The following is a 22,786-nucleotide window of genomic DNA, read 5'->3' on the forward strand; positions in this document are numbered from 1 at the left end:
AGCCTGCCAGGAGAGAGACAGACATGTGGGCAGACAGGCGTCTTTCCTTCACTCAAGCTTGGATACTTTCCCAGATCCATACTTTCAGAAAGAAATCCCTCCAGAAATCCCACTCAGACAGCCCTGATGGCCTCCTCCTGGCTTCCAGGGGCAGCCCAATAGAGTGGAAAGAACGTGGTATTTGGAGTCAGACAAACCTGAGTTTGGTTCCCAGTTCAGCCACTCATAGCTGTATGGCTCTGGACGAGTCACTTAACCCCTCTGAGCTCCAGTCTCTTCATCTATTGAAGGGGCATAATAATACCCACCTGCAGATGCTGTCATCTGAATCAAGCACCTGTCACATTGAAGGTTCTGGGTAAGTGGTAGCTATTATTGTTGTTCTCCCTTCAGCATCACATCTGACTGAAGTGCTTTCAATTCAGCAGTTGAGGCGCCATGCTAGGTCACCCACGCACAAGTTAGCTGGAACGATAAAGGGGATACCCGGGAGCAGCACTGCTAGTGCCTCGGTCATCCAGAAGAGTTCCTGGATGGAACTGTCCCTGTCCACTCCAGGGCCTTAGGAGGGCAACAGATGGGGCGGTTGGGTCCAAGACATGCTGTGCCAAAGCCAGGTCCAATTCCAAAGTTCTCTGTGCTGTCCTTGGTTACGTCCTGCCTCTTCCTCCTTCATGCCTGGGCTGGCAGGCCCATCCCAGCCATTGCTGAGTCCAATCAAAGGACTATGTTCCTGGAGAAGACATTGCAAGGTTGAATCCTGTCCCAGCCTCAGCTTGGGACACTCCAGATGGAGAGAGTGGTCTCTGCTCTGAATTGGATCCAGGGCACCTGGGCTCATTCTTCTTGGCTCGCCAACCCTCCAGGCCTCCTTGGTGGTGGGAGTGTTTCCATTCTGCTCTGCAGCATGGGGGTGGGGGTGGGCTACATCAGGTGGGAAAATGGAGTCCACGATTGTTATGCTTCTGTGAGGATTCTCACTGGGGGGCTGAAAGGAAAAGGGCATCAACATGATTTCTCCATCCCCTTTTAGTCTACCCCCTCCCCAGTTGTAGTTAATTTCAGTGCATTACAAATCCTAAACTCGGAGAAAAGTTAGCTCTGTTTCCGTTCCAGAGGGAAGGGAACTTCCCTAGGTCCCTCCCCCCTTGTTATCAACATTTAGTTGTTCATGCAACTCCATCTTAAGAACTGCCCAGCCTCAGCTGAAAGCTCAGAATCTAAGAAGGAATTGTGTCATGTGAGGGAAGCTGGAATTAAGGGAGCTGTGCTAGTCACAGCTGTGAGGTTTGAGTCAGGAGATCAGGGTTTCAGTTCCTGCTCTGTGGTCCCTGCTCTGTGCAGCTGTGGGCAAGTCGCTTGTCCCTCTGAGCTGCAGTCTCCTCATCTATCACATTGGCACAGATGAGACCTCCCTGGAATCCTTCTGACTGTCTTTAAACACCATGGTTGCCAAACCCATCGAAGGCCCTGTTTGTGTTAAACGTCAAAGGGGAAATAAATGATCCGGGTGCACACCTGGGGTTGTTGTCATTTAAGGTCCTTCCTTCAGCCCCAAGGCCAGTTCCAATCTCCTTGTCAGAAAAGCTCTTCTGTGACTTGCAGGGGAGCGGTCATCTTGTCACTCCAGGTGCCAGAACCTCTTAGAGTCACACTTTGACTGAAGGATGTTCACCCATCCACCCAGGGCTCGGCACACTGCAGAGGGTCCCAGCATGGCCCTGGGAGAGCTGGGCACATTCATGGAACTCAGAAAGCCAAGGAAACACCCTTGCCCATTTGCCCTTTGGAGGGGGCAGAAAAAACAACAACAAAACCCTTCATTCTCCAGTTTGCAAAGCATGCGAGTTCTGGCATTAGCTCTCATAGTGATCCCATGTGTTTCCTTGCAGGGTGTTAATCTGATGATTCTACTTACTATAGATGAATGGTTAACACAAGCTAGGTTAATCCTACAGCTAAAGTGCCATCATTTCACCAGTAGAGCCTCCCTTCCTAAGCCACTGGGACTGTGGCCAGGATGCCCGCAGCCTCTGTCATCCTTACTCCTATAACTGAAATGCAGCCCTTCAAGACCTTACCCAGAATCTGGGACTTGGAAGGGAGCGTATTTTGGAATCGCACCAGCCTCAGGTTAATATTTTGCTCCAGTAACATCTTGCCCAGAAAGAGGCAGTCTTCCAAGGATGATGAGCTGAGTTACCAGCTTTTACTTGGAGCCAGTCCCATCACTGTCCATCCATATGGTGGGTGGAGTTAAACGTGGTGCCAGGGACATGCATGTGGAAAGGAACACAGTGGGCCTCTCCCCTCCAGAGCCCTGAGTTTCTTGGCTGCATAAAGGTTTTCTATAAAATCAAGATTGTAGCCAGTTTCTTTGGCTGGAAGAATGAATAATTGGATATTACTGGAAGGGAAGGGAGGGGTGGGATGGGTGTGGCAGTAATTTTTATTTTTTTATTTTGTGATTTTTATTTTTTCCTTTGGTCATGGGGACCAAGGAGAAAGTCATGAGTCTCCTCTATTAGGCTCTTGCAGCCTCAGGCACTGTGGCTACTCTAGAACATGTCCCCATGGCTGTGGGCCCACTGCTTCTGTAAAAATAAAAGTATGGCCTGGAGAAAACAAAAACAAAAACAGTCTAGAGGTTCTGCTCCTAATAAAGCCTCTGAGCACAAGCACTGCAGCTAGCACCAACACACTGATGCCGGACACTGGTTGCTGCTGATAGACCTTTGCAGCCTTGGAAGCTGGATATTGTTGCTCCTGCTGTTATCCTGGTTTGAATAGAATCCCTAAAGTCATGCTTTTGGTTGTCGTTAATTTGCTACTCAAGCTTGGGATGGGTCTAGCAAGCATATGCTCAAGCCTCAGTTATAAGAAAGACTAGGAAAGCAAGTAGCAGTCGTTTTCAGTTCCTATGACAGGGTGGGGGCAGATAAGGGAGGAACTCTGCCAAACTAGTTAGCTACAAAGTTACCAAAAGGATGACAAATGACCACTAAAAATATGTTGGGCTCAAATGGGATAATTACATGAAAATGTTTTACAGACTTTAAGGGAAAACTCATCTACACAATATTATTTCATTTTCTGTTGTATTGATTTTAAATTCCTTGAAGGCAGGCATATAAGAGAATAAATCTGGATGTCAATAATGTACACAAATGGGAAATGTGTGAAGTGTCAAAATCCCAATATATATGCAATCACATTTAAGCTCTATATGGATACTGGAAGAAAACATAAACTAAAAATTATATTAGAGAAGTGGGATTTGAAGTTTAGTAGTTCTTAAATTTAAAAAAAAAAAAAAGTCTTTTAAGAAAACTTTCCATTAATTCACAGCCTTCCTCACAATCTGGGATCAAAAGAACTCTGAAAGAAAGCTTAAAGATATGAAGTTTCTAATGGAATGAGTAACACAACAAATGGTGCCAGAATCGCATCCATACTTAACACTGTATTCTGTAAGGTACCCTGACTTAACAGGTAGGAAAACTACCACTAATAAGAGTAAAAGGGTGGTGGGTTACTTCAGTTGGTTAGAGCGAGGTGTTGTAACACCAACCTCAAGGGTTCGGATCCCCGCACGGCCACCAGCCAAAAAAAAAAAAAAAAAAAAAGAATAAAATGTACAATGCTGCCTACCACGGAGTAACTGAAAACAATTCTTGTGAAAGGGTAACGGGTGACCCTAACGTTAGCGGACGTGAGTTTACACGGCGATATAACGAAAGTCGTTAAAGGTTCAGGTAAGGCACACAGAGGCTGCCCTGATTATCAAGAAAAGAGCTCAAATAAAATGTTCTTTTTTTTTTTTTTAATTTGCGGCTGGCCAGTTTGGGGAGCCTTGACCTTGGTGGGCTAAGCGGCCAACTCCGTTCTCTTCTATTTTCTAACCAACCTGTCCTGTTCCATTTCTTTCGGAAAAGCGCCAAACTACTGAGATAACGTCCTCAAATATCGCGAGAGCATTTTGCTCTCGCTCAACTTTAGATACCGGGAGCGGAGGCGAAGGATTGGCCAATCGGGAGGAGAGACCTTTTCCAGCCACGCCCCCGTTGCCGGGATACGCGGCAGCGCGCAGCCGTTAGTGATTGGGCCTGAAGGCTGAGGAAAGCTGGCTGTGGGCGAACGGATGTGTGCTGCTGGTTTGTGGGTTCCGTTGTAGTGGCGGCGTCGGAAAGAGGTTCGAGCGCGCCCGAGTCGTGCGACAGCCCTCCTTCCGCGCCGGTGGAGGTGAGAAATCCTAGGTCCCATCTCTTCCCCCCTGCCTCCCTCCCGCGCCAGTTTTCTCACCTTGGAGATGCTGATCCGCCCCAGAGAAAACAAATTTGAATTCTCTGGCTCTTAGCTGTTATTTTCGGGCCTCTAGCCATGCCAGAGAAGTTCTGAACTCTAGTAGGGTAAAGGTTGTGCGGATACCTCAAAACAGTCTGCGTAGGAGACCCAAGCCGAGACCGGAGGGAGATGTCCAAGAAGCTTAAGAGAGAAGAGTCCCTATGGGCTGAAGGATTTTACTCGGAGTAATAGATTACTGTTGGTCGCAATGGAAGGGATTTACAACTTTCCACTTCTTCACATATGTGAGAATGGCTGGCTTAGGGAGGCTAATGATAGTAATGATAATTAGGAGCCAGATGTTTTTCATATAATGTCTGTAATCTCCACAGAGCTATGCAAGATAGGGCTCATTGCCACACTTCTGTTTTACACATGAGGAAACGAACACTTCCAGAGGGGTTAGGTGAGGTGCAAAGATTATACAGTTGGGAACTGTCTGAACTAGAGTTTGTATCCCTAATCATTCTGGAACCAATGATCAGTCTGCCTCCCTGATTGTGTGACTATTTGATTGAATAAGCCCAGAGTTAGTGGCATATCTGTTATCAGTGCCTCTCCTCCCCCCTTTTTCTTAACCTCACTGGGACTGATCTAATGCTAAGCGTTTTCCAGTACAGTAAAGCAGTAGCAAAGAAAAGCAGGTGGAATTTCTGTATATTGTGTATTCTCAAACTTATCAGGAAAACTAGAATAAGAGTGATTAATTCTGCTGGAAACAAAGGTTTATTGTACTGGTTTTCTTTTGGAGAAACCGTTTTGATCATAGACTCTCTTCCTTTCAAAAAGTCATTTCATGAAACTACCATTTGAAATAATTCTGTGGCTTTGTCTGCAGAGTTCAAAATGGCAAGGAAATCGAATCAGGGAGTTAGTTGTGTAAGTTTGGTGTGAACATGTTCAAAATGAAGTGGTGATAGGATATCTGGATGGAAATTTACAGTAAACAATTGCGAATTCATAGTGGGGCCTAATTTAAAGGACAGAACTGTAGACGTTGATTTATGAACCACCACGTAACTGGAGGATTCAAGATTGTAGAAAGAATAGAAGCAATCCAAGGACGGCTCATAGATAATGCTAAGGAAAGCCAGAGAGGAAGTACTAGGCATAGGGTGTAGAAACAGATTTAAACCGTTTTAGTTCAACAAATGCTTAGTTTCGTTTTTAACAATTTAGTAAATTTTTGTAATTGGCAATGCCTTTATGTAGAAGGAAATTCAAAAGGTACAAAGAGAACGAAGTTTCTGCCTGCCACTGAGACAGATGCTGGGAATATAAAGCCGAATAAAATCCAGCTCTTGCAGCTGAGGAAGAGAAATACTTAAGCAGGTCATTTCAGTTGGTATGATAGGTACTGAGATACAGATATGCACAAGATGCATGGTACGTAGAACAGCCCTATAAACTTGAAGAATTGTGGGGGTGGTTATGGAGTAGTCATGGAAGGATTCCTAGAGAAGATAACAAGTAAAATGTGTTAGGTAAGTGGATCAGTTTAGAGGCTGGTATAATATCCACTTCAGTCAGCGAGGCCCTGAAGTGGTCAATACTGTAGGAATAAAGAGGAAGGTACCTGTTAAACATTTAGGAACAAAATCAGTAGGATTATGTGATCAGCTATGGGAAGTGGTGGAGAGGGAGAAATCAAGGATTATGTTTCTGAATTGTGTGACTAGGAGGTGGGAACAAGAGGAAGAGCTAATTTTGGGGAGATGATAATGAGTTTAGATTTATTTGTTTATTTTGAAATATTTAGACAATATCTAATTGGATAGGTTAAGTAATTATTTGTATATAAACAACCTCAAGTTTAGTGCAAGTGGTTAGAGCTGGCGATATGGTGTTGTGAGTCATCAAGCTTATTAATTGTTAAAACCCTGATTGTGGATGAGGTGACCCAGGAGAGCTTAGAGGAAAGAAAAATAGACTGTGGATGGTATCTTAGGGAATGCTGTTATTTAAGGTCAGGTAGAATAAGATCAAGGGGACTGAAAAAGGAGAACCAGAAGAGAGGAGTGTCATGGAGATAGTTTCATGTAAGACTGGACACCAGTAGCAGTGAGATGACATTTAAATCTCTGGAAATATCAAATGCAACAGTAGGAATCCAGGAGATAGTGGAAATTGAAGTCGAGAACAGTGGGTGTAAGCTACTCTTAGGAATTTGGCTGCATAAGGAAGGGATGGGATGTATGGGACAGAGTTAGACGTGGTTGCAGGATCAAGAAATTGGTTTTTGAGGTTAGGAAAGAATTGAATGTGGTAACAGACTTAAGGAAAGGAAAAAGTTTAAAGATATCGGCAGGCGTGGGGATAATGCCCCAAAAGAGATGGATCAAGAGGGTAAATCAGGATAGAGATTGATCTAGAATGAGAGAAGGAATGGCTGTTGAGATTGGAGGTCAGGATGGAGGTAGGTAAAGTTTGTGTGATCCAGAGGTGATAGAATAAGTCCTAATTATCTCAAATTCATAGGAAATCGAGACATCTGCTGAGAGTGACAGGAACAAAGGTTAGACGCTGAGAGTGGCAGGAACAAAGGTTAGGTAGAAAAGTGGTTAAGGATCAGAATCATCAAGGAGAAGAGTAGGTTATCAAGGATAAATAAAATAGTTATTGAGATGAGGGTCCAGCTAAGATTGATGGCTATGTCTTTGCATTTCTCCAATCTGTGTAGTTGTGTGATTTTCACCGGCAGTGTTCAGCAATCCAGGCTGGATATAGAGAAGGGTTTCTGATTTTGCCAGGTGGGTTGAAGAAGAGATTGAGGATACAGATTAGTTGATGGTGCTCGTGAGACAGAATTTTCATGTAGAGAAAGAAGGGAGACCTTGAAACTGCCCTCGTCAAAGTCACTACTGGCTTCTCAAAGGGGGATTCCAATGGACATTTCAGTTTTCATTTTATTTTAATTCCCAGTAGTAAAATGGCACAGCTGACCATTCCTACCTTCTCATGACATCTCTGACGTACACTACTGGTTTTTCTTTTTGCTTTCTGGGCCTTTATTTTTAATCTCTTGTAAGTTTTTCCTCTTCTGTGTGTTCTGTATAGACATTCTTCAAGAAAGAGTCTTGGACACTATTCTCTTTTCCTCCATATTCTCTCTAGATTAATATCTTTATAATTCTTTTACATAACCTACAGTAGGATGTATATTTTTACATTAGTCCAGTACACACCTATAGTAAATTTATATAAATGAAATAAAAATGTAATGAAGCAATATTTACCCTTTCTGTGTTCAGTGAACTCTCTTAGTTTTTCTATTCTATTTCATGTTTAAAGTATATTGGCTATAACATGCCACATTGTTTTTATAAGCTACTAATAGGCCATGACCCACAATTTGAAAAATACTACTCTAAATTATTGGCCAGAATATTAAATAATATTATATTCTGATAAATAAAGGAGGGGGCTAATAAACTGGGAGAGAAAGATTAAGATTAAGATGTTTGAGATGAAGCAATTCCAGATGATGATGAGCTCCAGGTGTGGCTATGGCTATGAATGACTGAAATAGAGTGAAGATGTTTACTAAAATTGAGGCCAGAGAACTGTGAGTTGTCTCAAAATGGAAGTCATCCAGGATGATAGTGGGATTGGAATAGAGGGACTGTGAACAAGGTAAAAGACTTTAATAAAGATGGAGGAGAGATTAGTAGGTTAGTAGATAACAGAAACCAGGAAAGATCAAGGCAATGTGGTTGCATTCCCTGATCCTCAAAGGAAGTGAATCCTGCTTAATTTTTTTTTTTTTTTAAACATGTTGTTTATTTTTGGCGGCTGGCCCAGTGCAGGGATCCAAACCCTTGATCCTGGTGTTATAACACCGTACTCTATAACCAACTGAGCTAACTGGCTGGCCCCTGTTTAATTTTTAAAGACATGAAAAATAACATTTTGAAAGTGACTGGAGAGCTAGGAGAGTGCCACTTCCTTTGCTTTGGGATTATGGGACAGGAAGCTAAAAGAGCCTTCTTACCTTCAAGAATCCTTCTTTCCTTCCCCCTTCGGGGGAAGCCAGGATTCTCTTAAGGTGAAGAGGAAGTATTTGTAACAAGACTGAGAATATGAGAGTTAATAATGGACCAGAAAGCACAGAGAAAATATTGGGAGAGAAGAAAGATGCTGAGTATGTCCGGAGAGAGAAAGCTTACCAGAGTATGGGTTGAGAACATAAGAGAGTTAGATAACAAGAGGGGCTTGCATTTTGGTAGGATAACAGGGAGATGAAGAAGGAATGTTGTAATATATGATCTCATAGTTCTAAATGAAACATCAATGTTAAATTTGAACAACGTTAAAGTAGGCTCAGCATTGAGTGATATCTGGAATGGCAATTTGCAAAAAAAGTCATTGTGAATTAAATGTTTTAAGGAAAGGTAGAGGATAGGCCACTACTGTCTTGCTATAAAGGATATCTAAGGAGAATTGAACTATTTATTGTTTCCAAACAGTGGTTGAAGTTAATAAACAATGGCCAGTAACCAGAAACCTTCAGCAGCTCGCCCTGTTTCACGAAGTGGAATTGGGCTGACAGGAAGGCCTCCTTCTGGAATACGACCCCCATCAGGAAATATAAGAGTGGCAACTGGAGTAAGTTTAAAACAAATCTATTGAATGTTTGTGCATATATTGTGGTAGAAGTTGGAGATGCTGTCTCTAATAAGAGATTCTACTTTATAGTTGCTTTATTCTATAAGCATACTATTATATATGTTTGTTTTTTGGAACACATCTAGAAGTATAAATGTGGGAGAATGTTTGAAAGACACTATTGAACTTGCTGTTGCTGATGCTCTAATTTATTTTAAAGCTACTATGATTTAAGAGGTAGAATGTATTGGAGCCAGAATCAAATGAAATGGAATAGATCAGGAGCAGAATCAAGTATATTTAAGAGATTAGTTAATGATTGTTTTAGTCCGTTTTGTGTTGCTATAACAGAAATACCTGAGACTGGGTACTTTATAAAGGAAAGAGGTTTATTTGGCTTACAATTCTGGGACAGCTGTATCTGGCACGGACCTCAGGCTGCTTCTAATCATGGCGGAAAGTGGCATGCAGCTGGTGGGTATGAGCAGATCACATGGCGAGAGGAAGCAAGGGAGAGAGAAAAGGTGCCAGGGTCTTTTTAAGCAACGAGCTCTCGTGGGAACTAATAGAGCGAGAACTCACTCATTAATCCCCCCTCCCCAAGGGAGAGCATTAATCCATTCATAAGGAATCTGCCCCCATGACTCAATCAGTTTCCAACACTGCCACATTGGAGATCAAATTTCCACATGAGTTTTGGAGGGGACAATACATCCAAACTCCATTAGTGATTAAGATGGCATTTTAAATTAGTTGGAAAAGCATAGAATATTCAATAGAGCATTCCAATAACTGGCAAACCATTAGTTTAATCTCTCTTTTTTTTTTTTAATCTCTCCCTCATACCTTTTCTCAAAATTCTAGGTAGTTTAGAAATGTGATATTTTAAAATGAAATCATAAATCTAGTAAAGGAAAATGTTCACAGGTATTTTGTTTAAACTTGATATGGGCTAGGCCTTTCTAAAAGTGACAGAAATGCCATGTACTGAAAAGGAAAGTATTTTTATATTTATATATTTCAATTTATACGAAATAAAAACACTGAAAAAATTAAAAGAGAAATGACAAACTGGTAAAAAAAAAATTTATAATCTATATATCATACATACAGTTCAGAATCTTAAAATGAAAAAGCAAACTTTACTAATTTCTAAGATCTCTTTCTATGTTAAGTCTATCAATCTTATGTCCAACCACAATTCCATGAGATTTCTTCTGGAGGCTGGGAGGAATATCATTATAAAACTATTCTTTTTTGGGGGGAGGGAGAGGAAGCTGTTGGTAAGGGGATCTGAACCTGTGACCTTGGTATTACCAGAACCATGCTCTACCAAGTGAGCTAAAAGGCCAGCCAAATTCTAGATAAATTTTAGAATAGCTTGGGAGAGCATGGTGCTGATAACACCAAGGTCAAAGGTTCAGATCCTCATACTCTTGACCTTGGTATTATCAGCACCCTGCCAGCCACCAAAAAAAAAAAAAAAAAAAAAAAAGAAAAGAAAAATAAATTTATCTAGAACAATAAAAAAGAAAAAATAGGAAAAAAAGTACAATACTTTAATATGAAAATATGTTATAAACAATGATTGAAACGATATCTATTGGCACAACTACCTAGAAATACATGTTAAGAGCTTAATATAAGATAGAGAATGTCATAAATAAATGAATCAATAAAAGAAACACTATATTAGAAAAAGTTGATGAAGCTCATAAACTGATAATGCTAAGCAGAAGAATATCCTGTAAAGATAATTATTAGATTTTCATTATTATTATAATAGTAAAAATTTGGAAACATCCTAGATGAACTTATGACAGGTGAATCTTAAATAATTATGATATGTCTGTCCCTACAATAGGCTAGCAGGTGGTCATTAAAAATTGTCCCTCCGGGTGAAACAAGTGAGGCACAGAAAGAGAAATACCACATGTTCTCACTTATTGGTGGGAGCTAAAAATTAATATATAAATTCACACACACACACACACACACACACACACACACACACACACACAAAGAAACGGGGGGGGGGGGAGAAGATATAACAACCACAATTACTTGAAGTTGATACAACAAACAGAAAGGACACTGTTGGGGGGGAAGGGGGGAGGGAGAAGGGAGGGAGGTTTTGGTGATGGGGAGCAATAATCAGCCACAATGTATATCGACAAAAAAAAAAAAAATTGTCCCTCCGGGTCGGCTTTAGCTCAAGCGGTTACTTCCTAAAAATTGTCCCTCTTTGCAGATGACACGATCTTATGTATAGAAAAACCTAAGAGCTGGCCCACGGCTTATTTGGGAGACTGTGGTGCTAATAACACCAAGGCCACGGGTTCGAATCTCTATATAGGGATGGCCAGTTAGCTCACTTGGGAGAGCATGGTGCTGACAACACCAAGTTAAGGGTTATGATCTCCTTACCGGTCATCTTTAAAAAAAAAAAAAAAAAAAAAACCTAAAGATTCCACCAAAAAACTCTAAGAACTGATAAATGAACTCAGTAAAGTTTCAGGATACAAAATCAACATACAAAAGTCGGTAGTGTTTCAGTACACCAATAATGAACTAGCTGGAAAGAAATCAAGAAAGAAATCCCATTTACAATATCTAAAAAAAATATATATATATATATAAATATATTAAAAAATATATAAGATAGATAGATAGATAGATAGATAGATAGATAGATACCTGGGAATAAATTTATAAAAGGAGGCAAAAGATCTCTACAATGAAAACTACAAAACTCTGATGAGAGAAATTGAAGAGGACACAAAAAAATGAAGAGATCCTATGTTCATGGATTAGAGGAATTAATATTGTTAAAATGACCATCCTACCCAAAGAGATCGACAGATTCAATGCAATCCCATCAAAATACCAATGACATTCTTCATGGAAATAGAAAAAACAATTCTAAAATTCGTATGGAACCACAAAAGACCTGAAATAGCCAAAGCAATTCTGAGCAAAAAGAACACAGCTCACACTACCTGACTTCATAATATACTATAAAGCCATCATAACCAAAATGGCATGGTACTCATATAAAAACAAGCACATAGACCAATGGAGCAGAATAGAGAACCCAGAAATAAATCCACATATTTATGGCCAACAGATTTTTGACAAAGGCACCAAGAACATTCATTGGGGAAATGACAGCATATTCAATACATGGTGCTGGGAAAATTGGATATTCATATGTGGAAGAGTGAAACTAGGCTACTATGTGATGCCATGTACAGAAATCAACTAAAATGGATTAAAAGCTTAAATGCAAGAAGTGACACTGTAAAAATACTGGAAGAACACATAGGGGAAATGCTTCAGGACATTGGTCTGGGCAAAGGTGTTATAGGTAAGAATTCAAAAGCACAGGCAACAAAAGCAAAAATAGACAAATGAGATTATATAAAACTATAAAGTTTGTGCACAGAGAAGGAAATAACAGTGAAGATGCAACCTGTACCATGAAAGAAAATATTTACAAACTATTCGTGTAACAAGGGATTAATATCCAGAATGTACAAGGAACTCAAACTCAGCAAAAAACCCCAAGTAATTTGATTAAAAAATGGTCAGAGAGAGAGGGTGGAGCAAGATAGCAGACTAGAGTTGTCTGGTGCTCGTCTCCCGCACAAAAAGAGACTAAAACAACAAACAACTATATATTGGCTGGAATGACTGAAGAAATACACTGCAGAACACCAGGGGAGTGATGAAATCCTTGTGGAGCATGGAAAACTGGGATTGCATCATAGACAGCAGAACAAGGCATCCTGCCTCTGCCTCAGTGTCTCCCTACAGGGACCATCTTGGAGTCAAGCAGAGAGAAGATAAGCTAGATAAATCCCAGCTATTTCCATTGCTGCCAGAAATGCTGGTAGTCCCTGCCACAAGAGAGTCCTTCAGTCCTCAAAGGCCAAACCCAGTTTGCAGACTAACTAGGAGTTTGTGCAGCTGCATGGCCTCATAGTAGAAGCCCAGGGAGAGCAAGCCCCACCCTTCTGACCTAAGCAGCTATGGCACAGTGTCATCTTGAAACTGAACCCACAGCTAGAGAATGTACTGCCCTGGGGGCCAGTGGAAACTGACTCCTTACATCGTGAGGCCCCATCTTTATTCTACCACATTCACATAGGCAACTGTAGGACCATGACCTCAGCTGCCTGGAGCCTAGGTCAGGCAAAAAGACCAAGACCCCGGCATGTGAAGCCACATGGCACCCCTTTCCCCTTGGAAAACAGACAGACCTTTTCAGCAGGGAAGCCTCCAATAAGTGGATGGTGTACCACATTCCATTGCACCCACCTGCTGGCCCACTGAGCCCACAGGTGCCTTTGCTGGCCCAATAGCCAGTCTGGTGGTAGCTCTACCACCCCCTGATGGCCCTCCACAGAGCCACTGGACCCTGCCGCATTAGGGTGTACCTGCTCCCTGACTGATAGCAATTGGGCAATAGCTTTCCCTTCCCCATGGTATGCCTCTGAGAGCTGCTGGGCCCAGATGCACCTTTGCAGGCTTGATGTAGGCTCAACAGCTGATCAGGTGGCCCTCCATGGAGCTGCTGGGCCCTGCTGCACTAGTGTGCATCTGCTTCCCTCTGGTCAGTGGGTCAGGCAGTGGCTCCACCTCCACCTGGCAATACTCCACAGAGTTGCTGCATCCTTTTGCATCCTTGTGGGACTGCTCTGGGCTCAACATGTGGTCCAATAGCTTTCCACAGAGCTCTTGTGCCCTGCTGCACCCATGCATGCCAGCTCCTGGCCAGGCTGTGGTATCCACTCCTCTGATACGCCCTTACAGAGCTGCTTAACCTCCCGTTCCTCCAGGCTCATCTATTTCCAGTCGTAAATCTGGTCAGGTAGCACACTATTCCCTGGGAGAGACAACCTCAGATCTCCGTGCCCACACCTGTCCTGATAGCCAATTGGGCAGTGACTCTGCATGTCAGACAGTACCAAACAGCCAGTTGGCCCTCTTTGCCTACACATGCCTGGCCCAACGACCAGCCCATAATCTCCAACCCAGAAAAACAGCCAGTGTTGGTTCAAACTCCCACAGTATAGTCTGAGGCATTTACAGACATCGTTGAAGAGGATTACAACCAAAGAAACTGCACAGAAACTACACCACTAACTCCACCACCCAAAACCAAAGTCAATGGAACATATCCAGTAGACACTCTAGGACCACATACAGGAAAAAGTCATTTCTAGGTAATCTCCATAAAATTGGGAAAAGCAACTACTCCATTAGATGTACATATATCAATGTAGGGACACAAGAAACATGAAAAAGAAGGAAACATTACACCCCCAAAGCAACACAGTAAATCTCCATTAACAGACATGAAAAAAAAAGACAGTTATGAAATGCCTGTAAAGGAAATTCAAATAACGATTTTAAGGAAACTCAGCAAGATACAAGGGAAAACAGACAGTTCAGTGAAATCAGGAAAACAATTTCTGATCTGAATGAGAAATTTAACAAAAAGATATCATAAAAAAGAACCAAACAGAAATCTTAGAGCTGAAGAATTCAATGAATGAAATAGAAAATACAACTGACACCTTCAACAACAGACTATATATATCAAGCAGAAATAGTACAAAACTCACCTGTAGAGGTAAATTCGTAATTCAAATTCAGAACACCCCAGTGAGGTATGGTGCTATGTAAATCGATCAGTCCTCTAGTATAAAGGTTTAAAATCAAAATGGTCAGAAAGCAACAACAGCTACAATTAGTGGCTAAGGAACATGCAATAGATAAAAATATAAATTAAGCCAACAAAAATACAAATAGTGTGTGTGAGGGAAAGTCCAAAGTATTTTTTTTTTATTCTGATACTTTTTATTTTAAAAGTGATTTCTTAAACAACACTAAAAGATCTTAAGACAATACTTTTTTTTTTTTTAAGTTTTATTTTGTCGATATACATTGTGGCTGATTATTGCTCCCCATCACCAAAACCTCCCTCCCTTCTACCTCCACCCTCCCCCCCCAACAATGTCCTTTCTGTTTGCTTGTCGTATCAACTTCAAGTAGTTGTGGTTGTTATATCTTCTCCCCCCCCTGTTTGTGTGTGTGTGTGTGTGTGTGTGAATTTATATATTAATTTTTAGCTCCCACCAATAAGTGAGAACATGTGGTATTTCTCTTTCTGTGCCTGACTTGTTTCACTTAATATAATTCTCTCAAGGTCCATCCATGTTGTTGCAAATGGCAGTATTTCATTCGTTTTTATAGCTGAGTAGTATTCCATTGTGTAGATGTACCACATTTTCTGTATCCACTCATCTGATGATGGACATTTGGGCTGGTTCCAACTCTTGGCTATTGTAAAGAGTGCTGCGATGAACATTGGGGAACAGGTATACCTTCTACTTGATGATTTCCATTCCTCTGGGTATATTCCCAAGAGTGAGATAGCTGGGTTGTATGGTAGATCTATCTGCAATTGTTTGAGGAACCTCCATACCATTTTCCATAGAGGCTGCACCATTTTGCAGTCCCACCAACAATGTATGAGAGTTCCTTTTTCTCCTCAACCTCACCAGCATTTATTGTTCAGAGTCTTTTGGATTTTAGCCATCCTAACTGGGGTTAGATGGTATCTCAATGTGGTTTTGATTTGCATTTCTCGGATGCTGAGTGATGTTGAGCATTTTTTAATATGTCTCTTGGCCATTTGTATATCTTCCTTAGAGAAATGCCTACTTAGCTCTTTTGCCCATTTTTTAATTGGGTTGCTTGTTTTCTTCTTGTAAAGTTGTTTGAGTTCCTTATATATTCTGGATATTAATCCTTTGTCAGATGTATATTTTGCAAATATTTTCTCCCACTCTGTTGGTTGTCTTTTAACTCTGTTAATTGTTTCTTTGGCTGTGCAGAAGCTTTTTAGTTTGATATAATCCCATTTGTTTATTTTTCCTTTGGTTGCCCATGCTTTTGGGGTCGTATTCATGAAGTCCGTGCCCAGTCCTATTTCCTGAAGTGTTTCTCCTATGTTTTCTTTAAGAAGTTTTATTGTTTCAGGGTGTATATTTAAATCCTTAATCCATTTTGAGTTGATTTTAGTATACGGTGAGAGGTATGGATCTAGTTTCATTCTCCTGCCTATGGATATCCAGTTATCCCAGCACCATTTGCTGAAGAGGCAGTCCCTTCCCCAGTGAATAGGCTTGGTGCCTTTGTCAAAGATCAGATGGCAGTAAGTGTGTGGGTTGATTTCTGGATTCTCTATTCTATTCCATTGGTCAGTGTGTCTGTTTTTATGCCAGTACCATACTGTTTTGGTTATTATAGCTTTGTAGTATAGCTTAACGTCAGGTAGTGTTATGCCTCCAGCTTGATTTTTTTTGCTCAGCATTGCTTTGGCTATGCGTGGTCTTTTATTGTTCCATATAAATGTCTGGATAGTTTTTTCCATTTCTGAGAAAAATGTCTTTGGAATTTTGATGGGGATTGCATTGAATTTGTATATCACTTTGGGTAGTATGGACATTTTCACTATGTTGATTCTTCCAATCCAAGAGCATGGGATATCTTTCCATCTTCTTGTATCCTCTCTAATTTCTCTCAGCAGTGGTTTGTAGTTCTCATTATAGAGATTTTTCACCTCCTTGGTTAACTCAATTCCTAAGTATTTTATTTTTTTGGTGGCTATTGTAAATGGGCAGGCTTTCTTGATTTCTCGTTCTGCATGTTCACTATTGGAGAAAAGAAATGCTACTGATTTTTGTGTGTTGATTTTGTATCCTGCTACTGTGCTGAAATCATTTATCAATTCCAACAGTTTTTTTGTAGAGGTTTTAGGCTGTTCGATATATAGGATCATGTTATCTGCAAACAGGGACAGTTTGACTTCATCTTTTCCAATCTGGATGCCCTTTATTTCCTTCTCTTCTCTGATTGCTCTGGCTAGTACTTCCAACACTATGTTGAATAAGAGTGGTGAGAGTGGGCATCCTTGTCTAGTTCCTGTTCTTAAAGGAAAAGCTTTCAGCTTTTCCCCATTCAGGATGATATTGGCAGTGGGTTTGGCATATATGGCTTTAATTATGTTGAGATATTTTCCCTGTATACCTAACTTATAGAGGGTCTTTGTCATGAATGAGTGCTGAACTTTATCAAATGCTTTTTCAGCCTCTATAGAGATGATCATATGGTCCTTGTGTTTGAGTTTATTAATATGGTGTATCACATTTATTGATTTGCGTATGTTGAACCAACCTTGCATCCCTGGGATGAATCCCACTTGATCATGATGAATAATTTTACGTATGTGTTGCTGTATTCTGTTTGCTAGTATTTTAGTGAGGATTTTTGCATCTATATTCATCAAGGATATCGGCCTGTAGTTTTCTTTTTTGGTTATATCTTTACCTGGTTTTGGTATCAGGATGATGTTTGCTTCATAGAATGAGTTTGGGAGATTTGCATCCGTTTCAATCTTTTGGAATAGTTTGTAAAGAATCGGTGTCAATTCCTGTCTGAATGTTTGGTAAAATTCTTCTGTGAATCCATCTGCTCCTGGGCTTTTCTTTGTTGGGAGCCTTCTGATAACAGCTTCAATCTCCTTTATTGTTATTGGTCTGTTCAAATTTTCTACGTCTTCACGGTTCAGTTTTGGGAGCTTGTGTGTGTCCAGAAATTTGTCCATTTCCTCCAGATTTTCAAATTTGTTGGCATATAGTAGTTGTTTATAGTAGTCTCGAATGATTCCTTGTATTTCAGATGAATCAGTTGTAATATCGCCTTTTTTATTTCTCATTTTGGTTATTTGAGTCTTCTCTCTTTTTTTTGTTATCCATGCTAATGGTTTGTCAATTTTATCTATCTTTTCAAAAAACCAACTTTTTGATTCATTGATCTTTTGAATTGTTTTTTGGTTTTCAATTTCATTCAGTTCTGCTCTGATCTTAATGATTTCTTTCCGTCTGCTATCTTTAGGTTTGGATTGTTCTTGTTTTTCTAGTTCTTTAAGGTGAAGTGTTAGGTTGTTCACTTGCCATCTTTCCATTCTTCTGAAGTGAGCGTTTAATGCAATAAATTTCCCCCTCAATACTGCTTTTGCAGTATCCCACAGGTTTTGGTATGATGTATCATTGTTTTCATTAGTTTCAATAAATTTTTTGATTTCCTGCTTGATTTCTTCTTGGACCCATATGTCATTAAGTAGAATGCTGTTTAATTTCCATGTGTTTGTATAGTTTCCAGAGTTTCATTTGTTATTAATTTCTAGTTTTAATCCATTGTGGTCTGAGAAGATACATGGGATAATTCCAATTTTTTTTTAATTTATTGAGACTTGATTTGTGACCTAATATGTGATCTATCCTGGAGAATGATCCATGTGCTGATGAGAAGAATGAATATTCTGAGGTTGTTGGGTGGAATGTTCTGTAGATATCTGCCAATTCCATTGGTCTAGAGTCTTTTTTAGATCTTGTGTTTCTCTACTGATTCTTTGCCTAGATGATCTGTCTAATATTGACAGTGGGGTGTTCAGGTCCCCTGCTATTATGGTATTAGTGTCTATTTCCTTCTTTAGGTCTAATAGAGTTTGTTTTATAAATCTGGCTGCTCCAACATTGGGTGCATACATATTTATGATTGTTATGTCTTCTTGATGGATCAGTCCTTTTATCATTAAGTAGTGTCCCTCATTGTCTCTTTTTATGGTTTTTAGTTTAAAGTCTATTTTGTCAGCTATAAGAATAGCTACTCCAGCTCGTTTTTCTTTTCTGTTTGCATGGTAAATCTTTTTCCATCCTTTCACTCTTAGTCTTTGTGATTCTTTATGGGTGAGGTGGGTCTCTTGTAGGCAGCATATAGTTGGGTCCTCCTTTTTGATCCAGTCAGCCAGTCTGTGTCTTTTGATTGGGGAATTTAAGCCGTTTACATTAAGAGTTGTTATTGAAAGGTTTTGATTTATTCCTAGCATTTTATTGGTTGTTTGGTTGTCTTAGGTGTCTTTTGTTCCTTGCTTTCTGATTTACTGTTTGTTTTCTGTGTTTGTTGGTTCCTTAGGTTGTAGATAGTGTTTTTGTTTGCTTGTTTTCTCTTCATGGATGCCATTTTTATTATACTAGTGGGTATTGATTTTTCTTGGGTTTTTATGGCAGTGGTAGTTATTTTTCAGGAACCAAACCCAGTACTCCCTTGAGAATTTCTTGTAAGGGTGGTCGTGTGGTAGTGAACTCCCGCAGTTTTTGTTTGTCTGAGAAATATACTATTTGCCCTTCATTTCGGAAGGATAGCCTGCAGTGTAGAGTATTCTTGGCTGGCAATCTTTGTCTTTTAGTATTTTGAAAATATCATCCCATTCCTTTCTAGCTTTTAGGGTTTGTGATGAGAAGTCTGATGTTAGCCTGTGGGCTCCCTTGTAGGTGATTTGACGCTTCTCTCTTGCAGCTTTTAAGATTCTCTCTTTGTCTCTGAGTTTTGTCAATTTGACTATGACATGTCTTGGAGAAGGCCTTTTTGGGTTGAATATGTTTGGAGATTGTTGAGCTTGCTGGATCTGAAGATCTGTGATTTTTCCTATACCTGGGAAGTTTTCTGCCACTATTTTGTTGAATATGTTTTCAATGGAATCTCCATTTTCCTCCCCTTCTGGAATACCCATGAGTTGGATATTTGAGCGCTTGAGGTTGTCTGATATCTCTCTCAGATTTTCTTCAATGTCCTTGATTCTTTTTTCTTTCTTTTTGTCTGCTTGTGTTATTTCAAACAGCCCATCTTCAAGTTCAGAGGTTCTCTCTTCAACTTCGACAAGCCTGCTGGTTAAACTCTCCATTGTGCTTTTTATTTCGCTGAATAACTTCTTCAGTTCAGCAAGTTCTGCTACATTTTTTTTCAGGACATTGATTTCTTTGTACATTTCCTCTTTCAGATCTTGTATACTTTTCCTCGTTTCATCATGATGTCTAGCTGAGTTTTCTTGTATCTCATTCAGTTTCCTTAGAATTATCACTCGAAATTCCTTGTCAGTCATTTCAAGGGCTTCTTGTTCTATCGGATCTAGAGTTTGAAATTTATTAACTTTTGGTGGTGTACTTTCTTGATTTTTTGTATTTCTGGTATCTTTTTTTTGGTGTTTATTCATTGTGGCAGGGGGTTTCACAGACCACCGGTTTGAAACTAATGACTAACTACGATGTTGCTGTGGTTGCCAATTTCGTATGGCTCCCTCTGTGACTGCTCAGTTGGCCTCTAGTGCCTTGTGTGTGTGGTTGCCTCAGGTCTTGGGCTTCTCCGGGGAGCCACCTTTCTGGTCAGCTTGTACTCTGCTGGGCTGGTGGATCACGTACCACAGGGTGTGTGATCTCTGTTGAGCTTTCACTTCCTGTGCCGGCCTTCTCCCTGTTCCCTGTGCTCTGGCCCAGGTTGTTGGATCGTGCAGCGGCGACCCCACCAGGTGTGTGGTTTCTGTCTAGTCTCCTCCTCCCAGGTCGCACGTCTACCCACTCTGTGCGCACTGTGCTGGGCTGGGGCGTGTCTTCTGCGCCCCTCTTCTATCAGCTGGGCCATCAAGACCCTGCTCGGTACCGCCTCGCCCAGGAAGTCTACCAGGTTTCTGCTAGGCACAGGCGACCGTTCTCTCTGGGTGCCTTTGTAGCACTGTGTAGATCTTTCTCGGGTCTTGTTCACCTTTGTATCCCCCCGGCATAGACTGAATCTAGCGCCCACCTGCAGCCTGCTCTCCAGCAGGTTCAAATGGACCTGGGAACTCTCCTACCACACTATTCCCAACCAGAAATTGGTTAGGCTTTTTTCCGAACCAAAGTATTTTCATGTGACCATAGTTAAGTTGCTATTGGCTTAAAATGGTTTATTATAATTACAAAACAAGTCTACACAAATTTAAAAAGATAGCAATCATATCAAGCATTTTTTCTTACCAAATGGTATAAGTAGAAATTACCAAGAAAAACTTCAGACACTTTGCAAATGCATGGTAATACAACATGCTCCTAAACAACCAGTGGGTTTATGAAGAAATTAAAAGAGAAGTTATCAACAAGAATGGGAGCACATCATACCAAAACCTATGGGATATGGCAGAAGCAGTTCTAAGAGGAAAGTTTATAGCAATAAATGCCTACATCAAAAAAGAAGAGTTATTGGGCCAGCCCCGTGGCTCACTCGGGAGAGTGCGGCGCTGGGAGCACAGTGACGCTCCCCCCACGGGTTCGGATCCTATATAGGGATGGCCGGTGCGCTCACTGGCTGAGCGTGGTGCGGGCAACACCAAGCCAAGGGTTGCAATCCCCTTACCAGTCACAAAAAAAGAATTATTTCTAATAAATAACCTAACGATGTATCTGAAGGAACTAGAAAAACAACAACAAACTAAACCCGAAATTGGCAGAAGGAAAGAAATAGTAAAGCTCAGAGCAGAAATAAATAGAAACTAAAAAAGTGGAAAGATCAGCAAAACAAAGAGTTGGTTTTTTAAAAACATAAACAAAATTGACAAACTGTAAGTGAGACTAACCAAGAAAAAAAGAGAGAAGACTCAAAAAATAAAATCAGAAATGAAAAAAGAGACATTACGACTGATACCACAGAATACAAAGGATCGTAAGAGACTATTATGAACAGCTGTATGCCAACAAGTTTGATAGCAAAGAAGAAATGGATACATTCCTGGACAAATACAATCTACCAAGATTAAATTATGAAGAAATAGAAAATCTGAACATACCAGTAACAAGTGAGGAAACTGAATCAGTAATACAAATTCTTCTGCTAAAAGAAAACCCCAGGACCTGATGGCTTCACTGTTGAATTCTACCAAACATTTAAAGAAGAACTAATAACAGTTCTTTTCAGATTATTTTTAAAAATTGAGGAGAAGGGAATATTTTCCACCTCATTTTATGAGGCCAGCATTACTCTGATTTCAAAACTGGACAAGGACACAACAAAAAAGAAAATTACAGGCCTATATCCCTGATAAGCATAGATGCAGAAATTCACAACAAGATACCAACAAGCAGAATTCAACAACACATTAAAAAGATCATTTACTATGATTAAGTGGGATTTATCCCAGGGATGCAAGGATGGTTTAACGTATACAAATCAATAACTGTGATACACCACATTAATAGAAAGAAAGACGAAAACCATGTGATCATTTCAATTGATGCAGGAAAAGCATTTGACAAAATTCAACATTCCTTCATGATAAAAACTCTTAAACTAAGTGTAAAAGGTATGTACCTCGATACAATAAAGGCCATATATGACAGACCCACAACTAACATCATACTGAATGGGAAAAAGCTGAAAGCTTTTCTTCTTAGATCAGGAGCAAGACAGGAATGCCCACTTTCACCACCTCTATTTAATACAGTACTGGAAGTCCCAGTCAGAGCAATTACACAAGAGAAAGAAATAAAAGGCATCCAGTTTGGAGGGAGGAAGTCAAACTGTCCTTGTTTGCAGATGACATCATTTTATATATAGAAAATTCTATATACTGTACCAAAAAAACTGTTAGAACTAATAAATGAATTCAATAAAGTTGCAGGATGTAAAGTCAACATACGAAAGTCAGTAGCATTTATACCAATATAGCATCTATACCAAGTAGCATTAATATACCAATATCAGACTATCTGAAAAAGAACTCAAGAAAGCAATTCCTTTTACAATAACTAGAAAAAAATAAATAAGATACCTAGGAATAAATTTAACCAAGGAAGTAAAAGGCCTCTACAATGAAAACTATAAAGCTTTGAAGAAAGAAATTTAAGAAGATGTAAATAAATGAAAAGATAAATGAAAATCAAATTAGTTATCATAAATA

The 22,786-nt window shown here is 40.1% G+C and overlaps 1 protein-coding gene across 1 annotated transcript in view; it reads left to right on the forward strand.

Annotated features, from left to right (window-relative positions):
- The first annotated feature begins 8,829 nt into the window (after positions 1-8,829).
- Positions 8,830-22,786, forward strand: part of IFT74 (intraflagellar transport 74) — an 85,267-nt gene continuing 71,310 nt past the window's right edge. Inside the window, exon 1 of the mRNA XM_063081154.1 lies at positions 8,830-8,949. Coding sequence (XP_062937224.1) covers positions 8,830-8,949 — 120 coding nt within the window. The remainder of the gene's footprint in view (positions 8,950-22,786) is intronic.

The sequence above is a fragment of the Cynocephalus volans genome, chromosome 16 (assembly GCF_027409185.1).
Source record: "Cynocephalus volans isolate mCynVol1 chromosome 16, mCynVol1.pri, whole genome shotgun sequence".
Classification (NCBI taxonomy): Eukaryota; Metazoa; Chordata; class Mammalia; order Dermoptera; family Cynocephalidae; genus Cynocephalus; species Cynocephalus volans.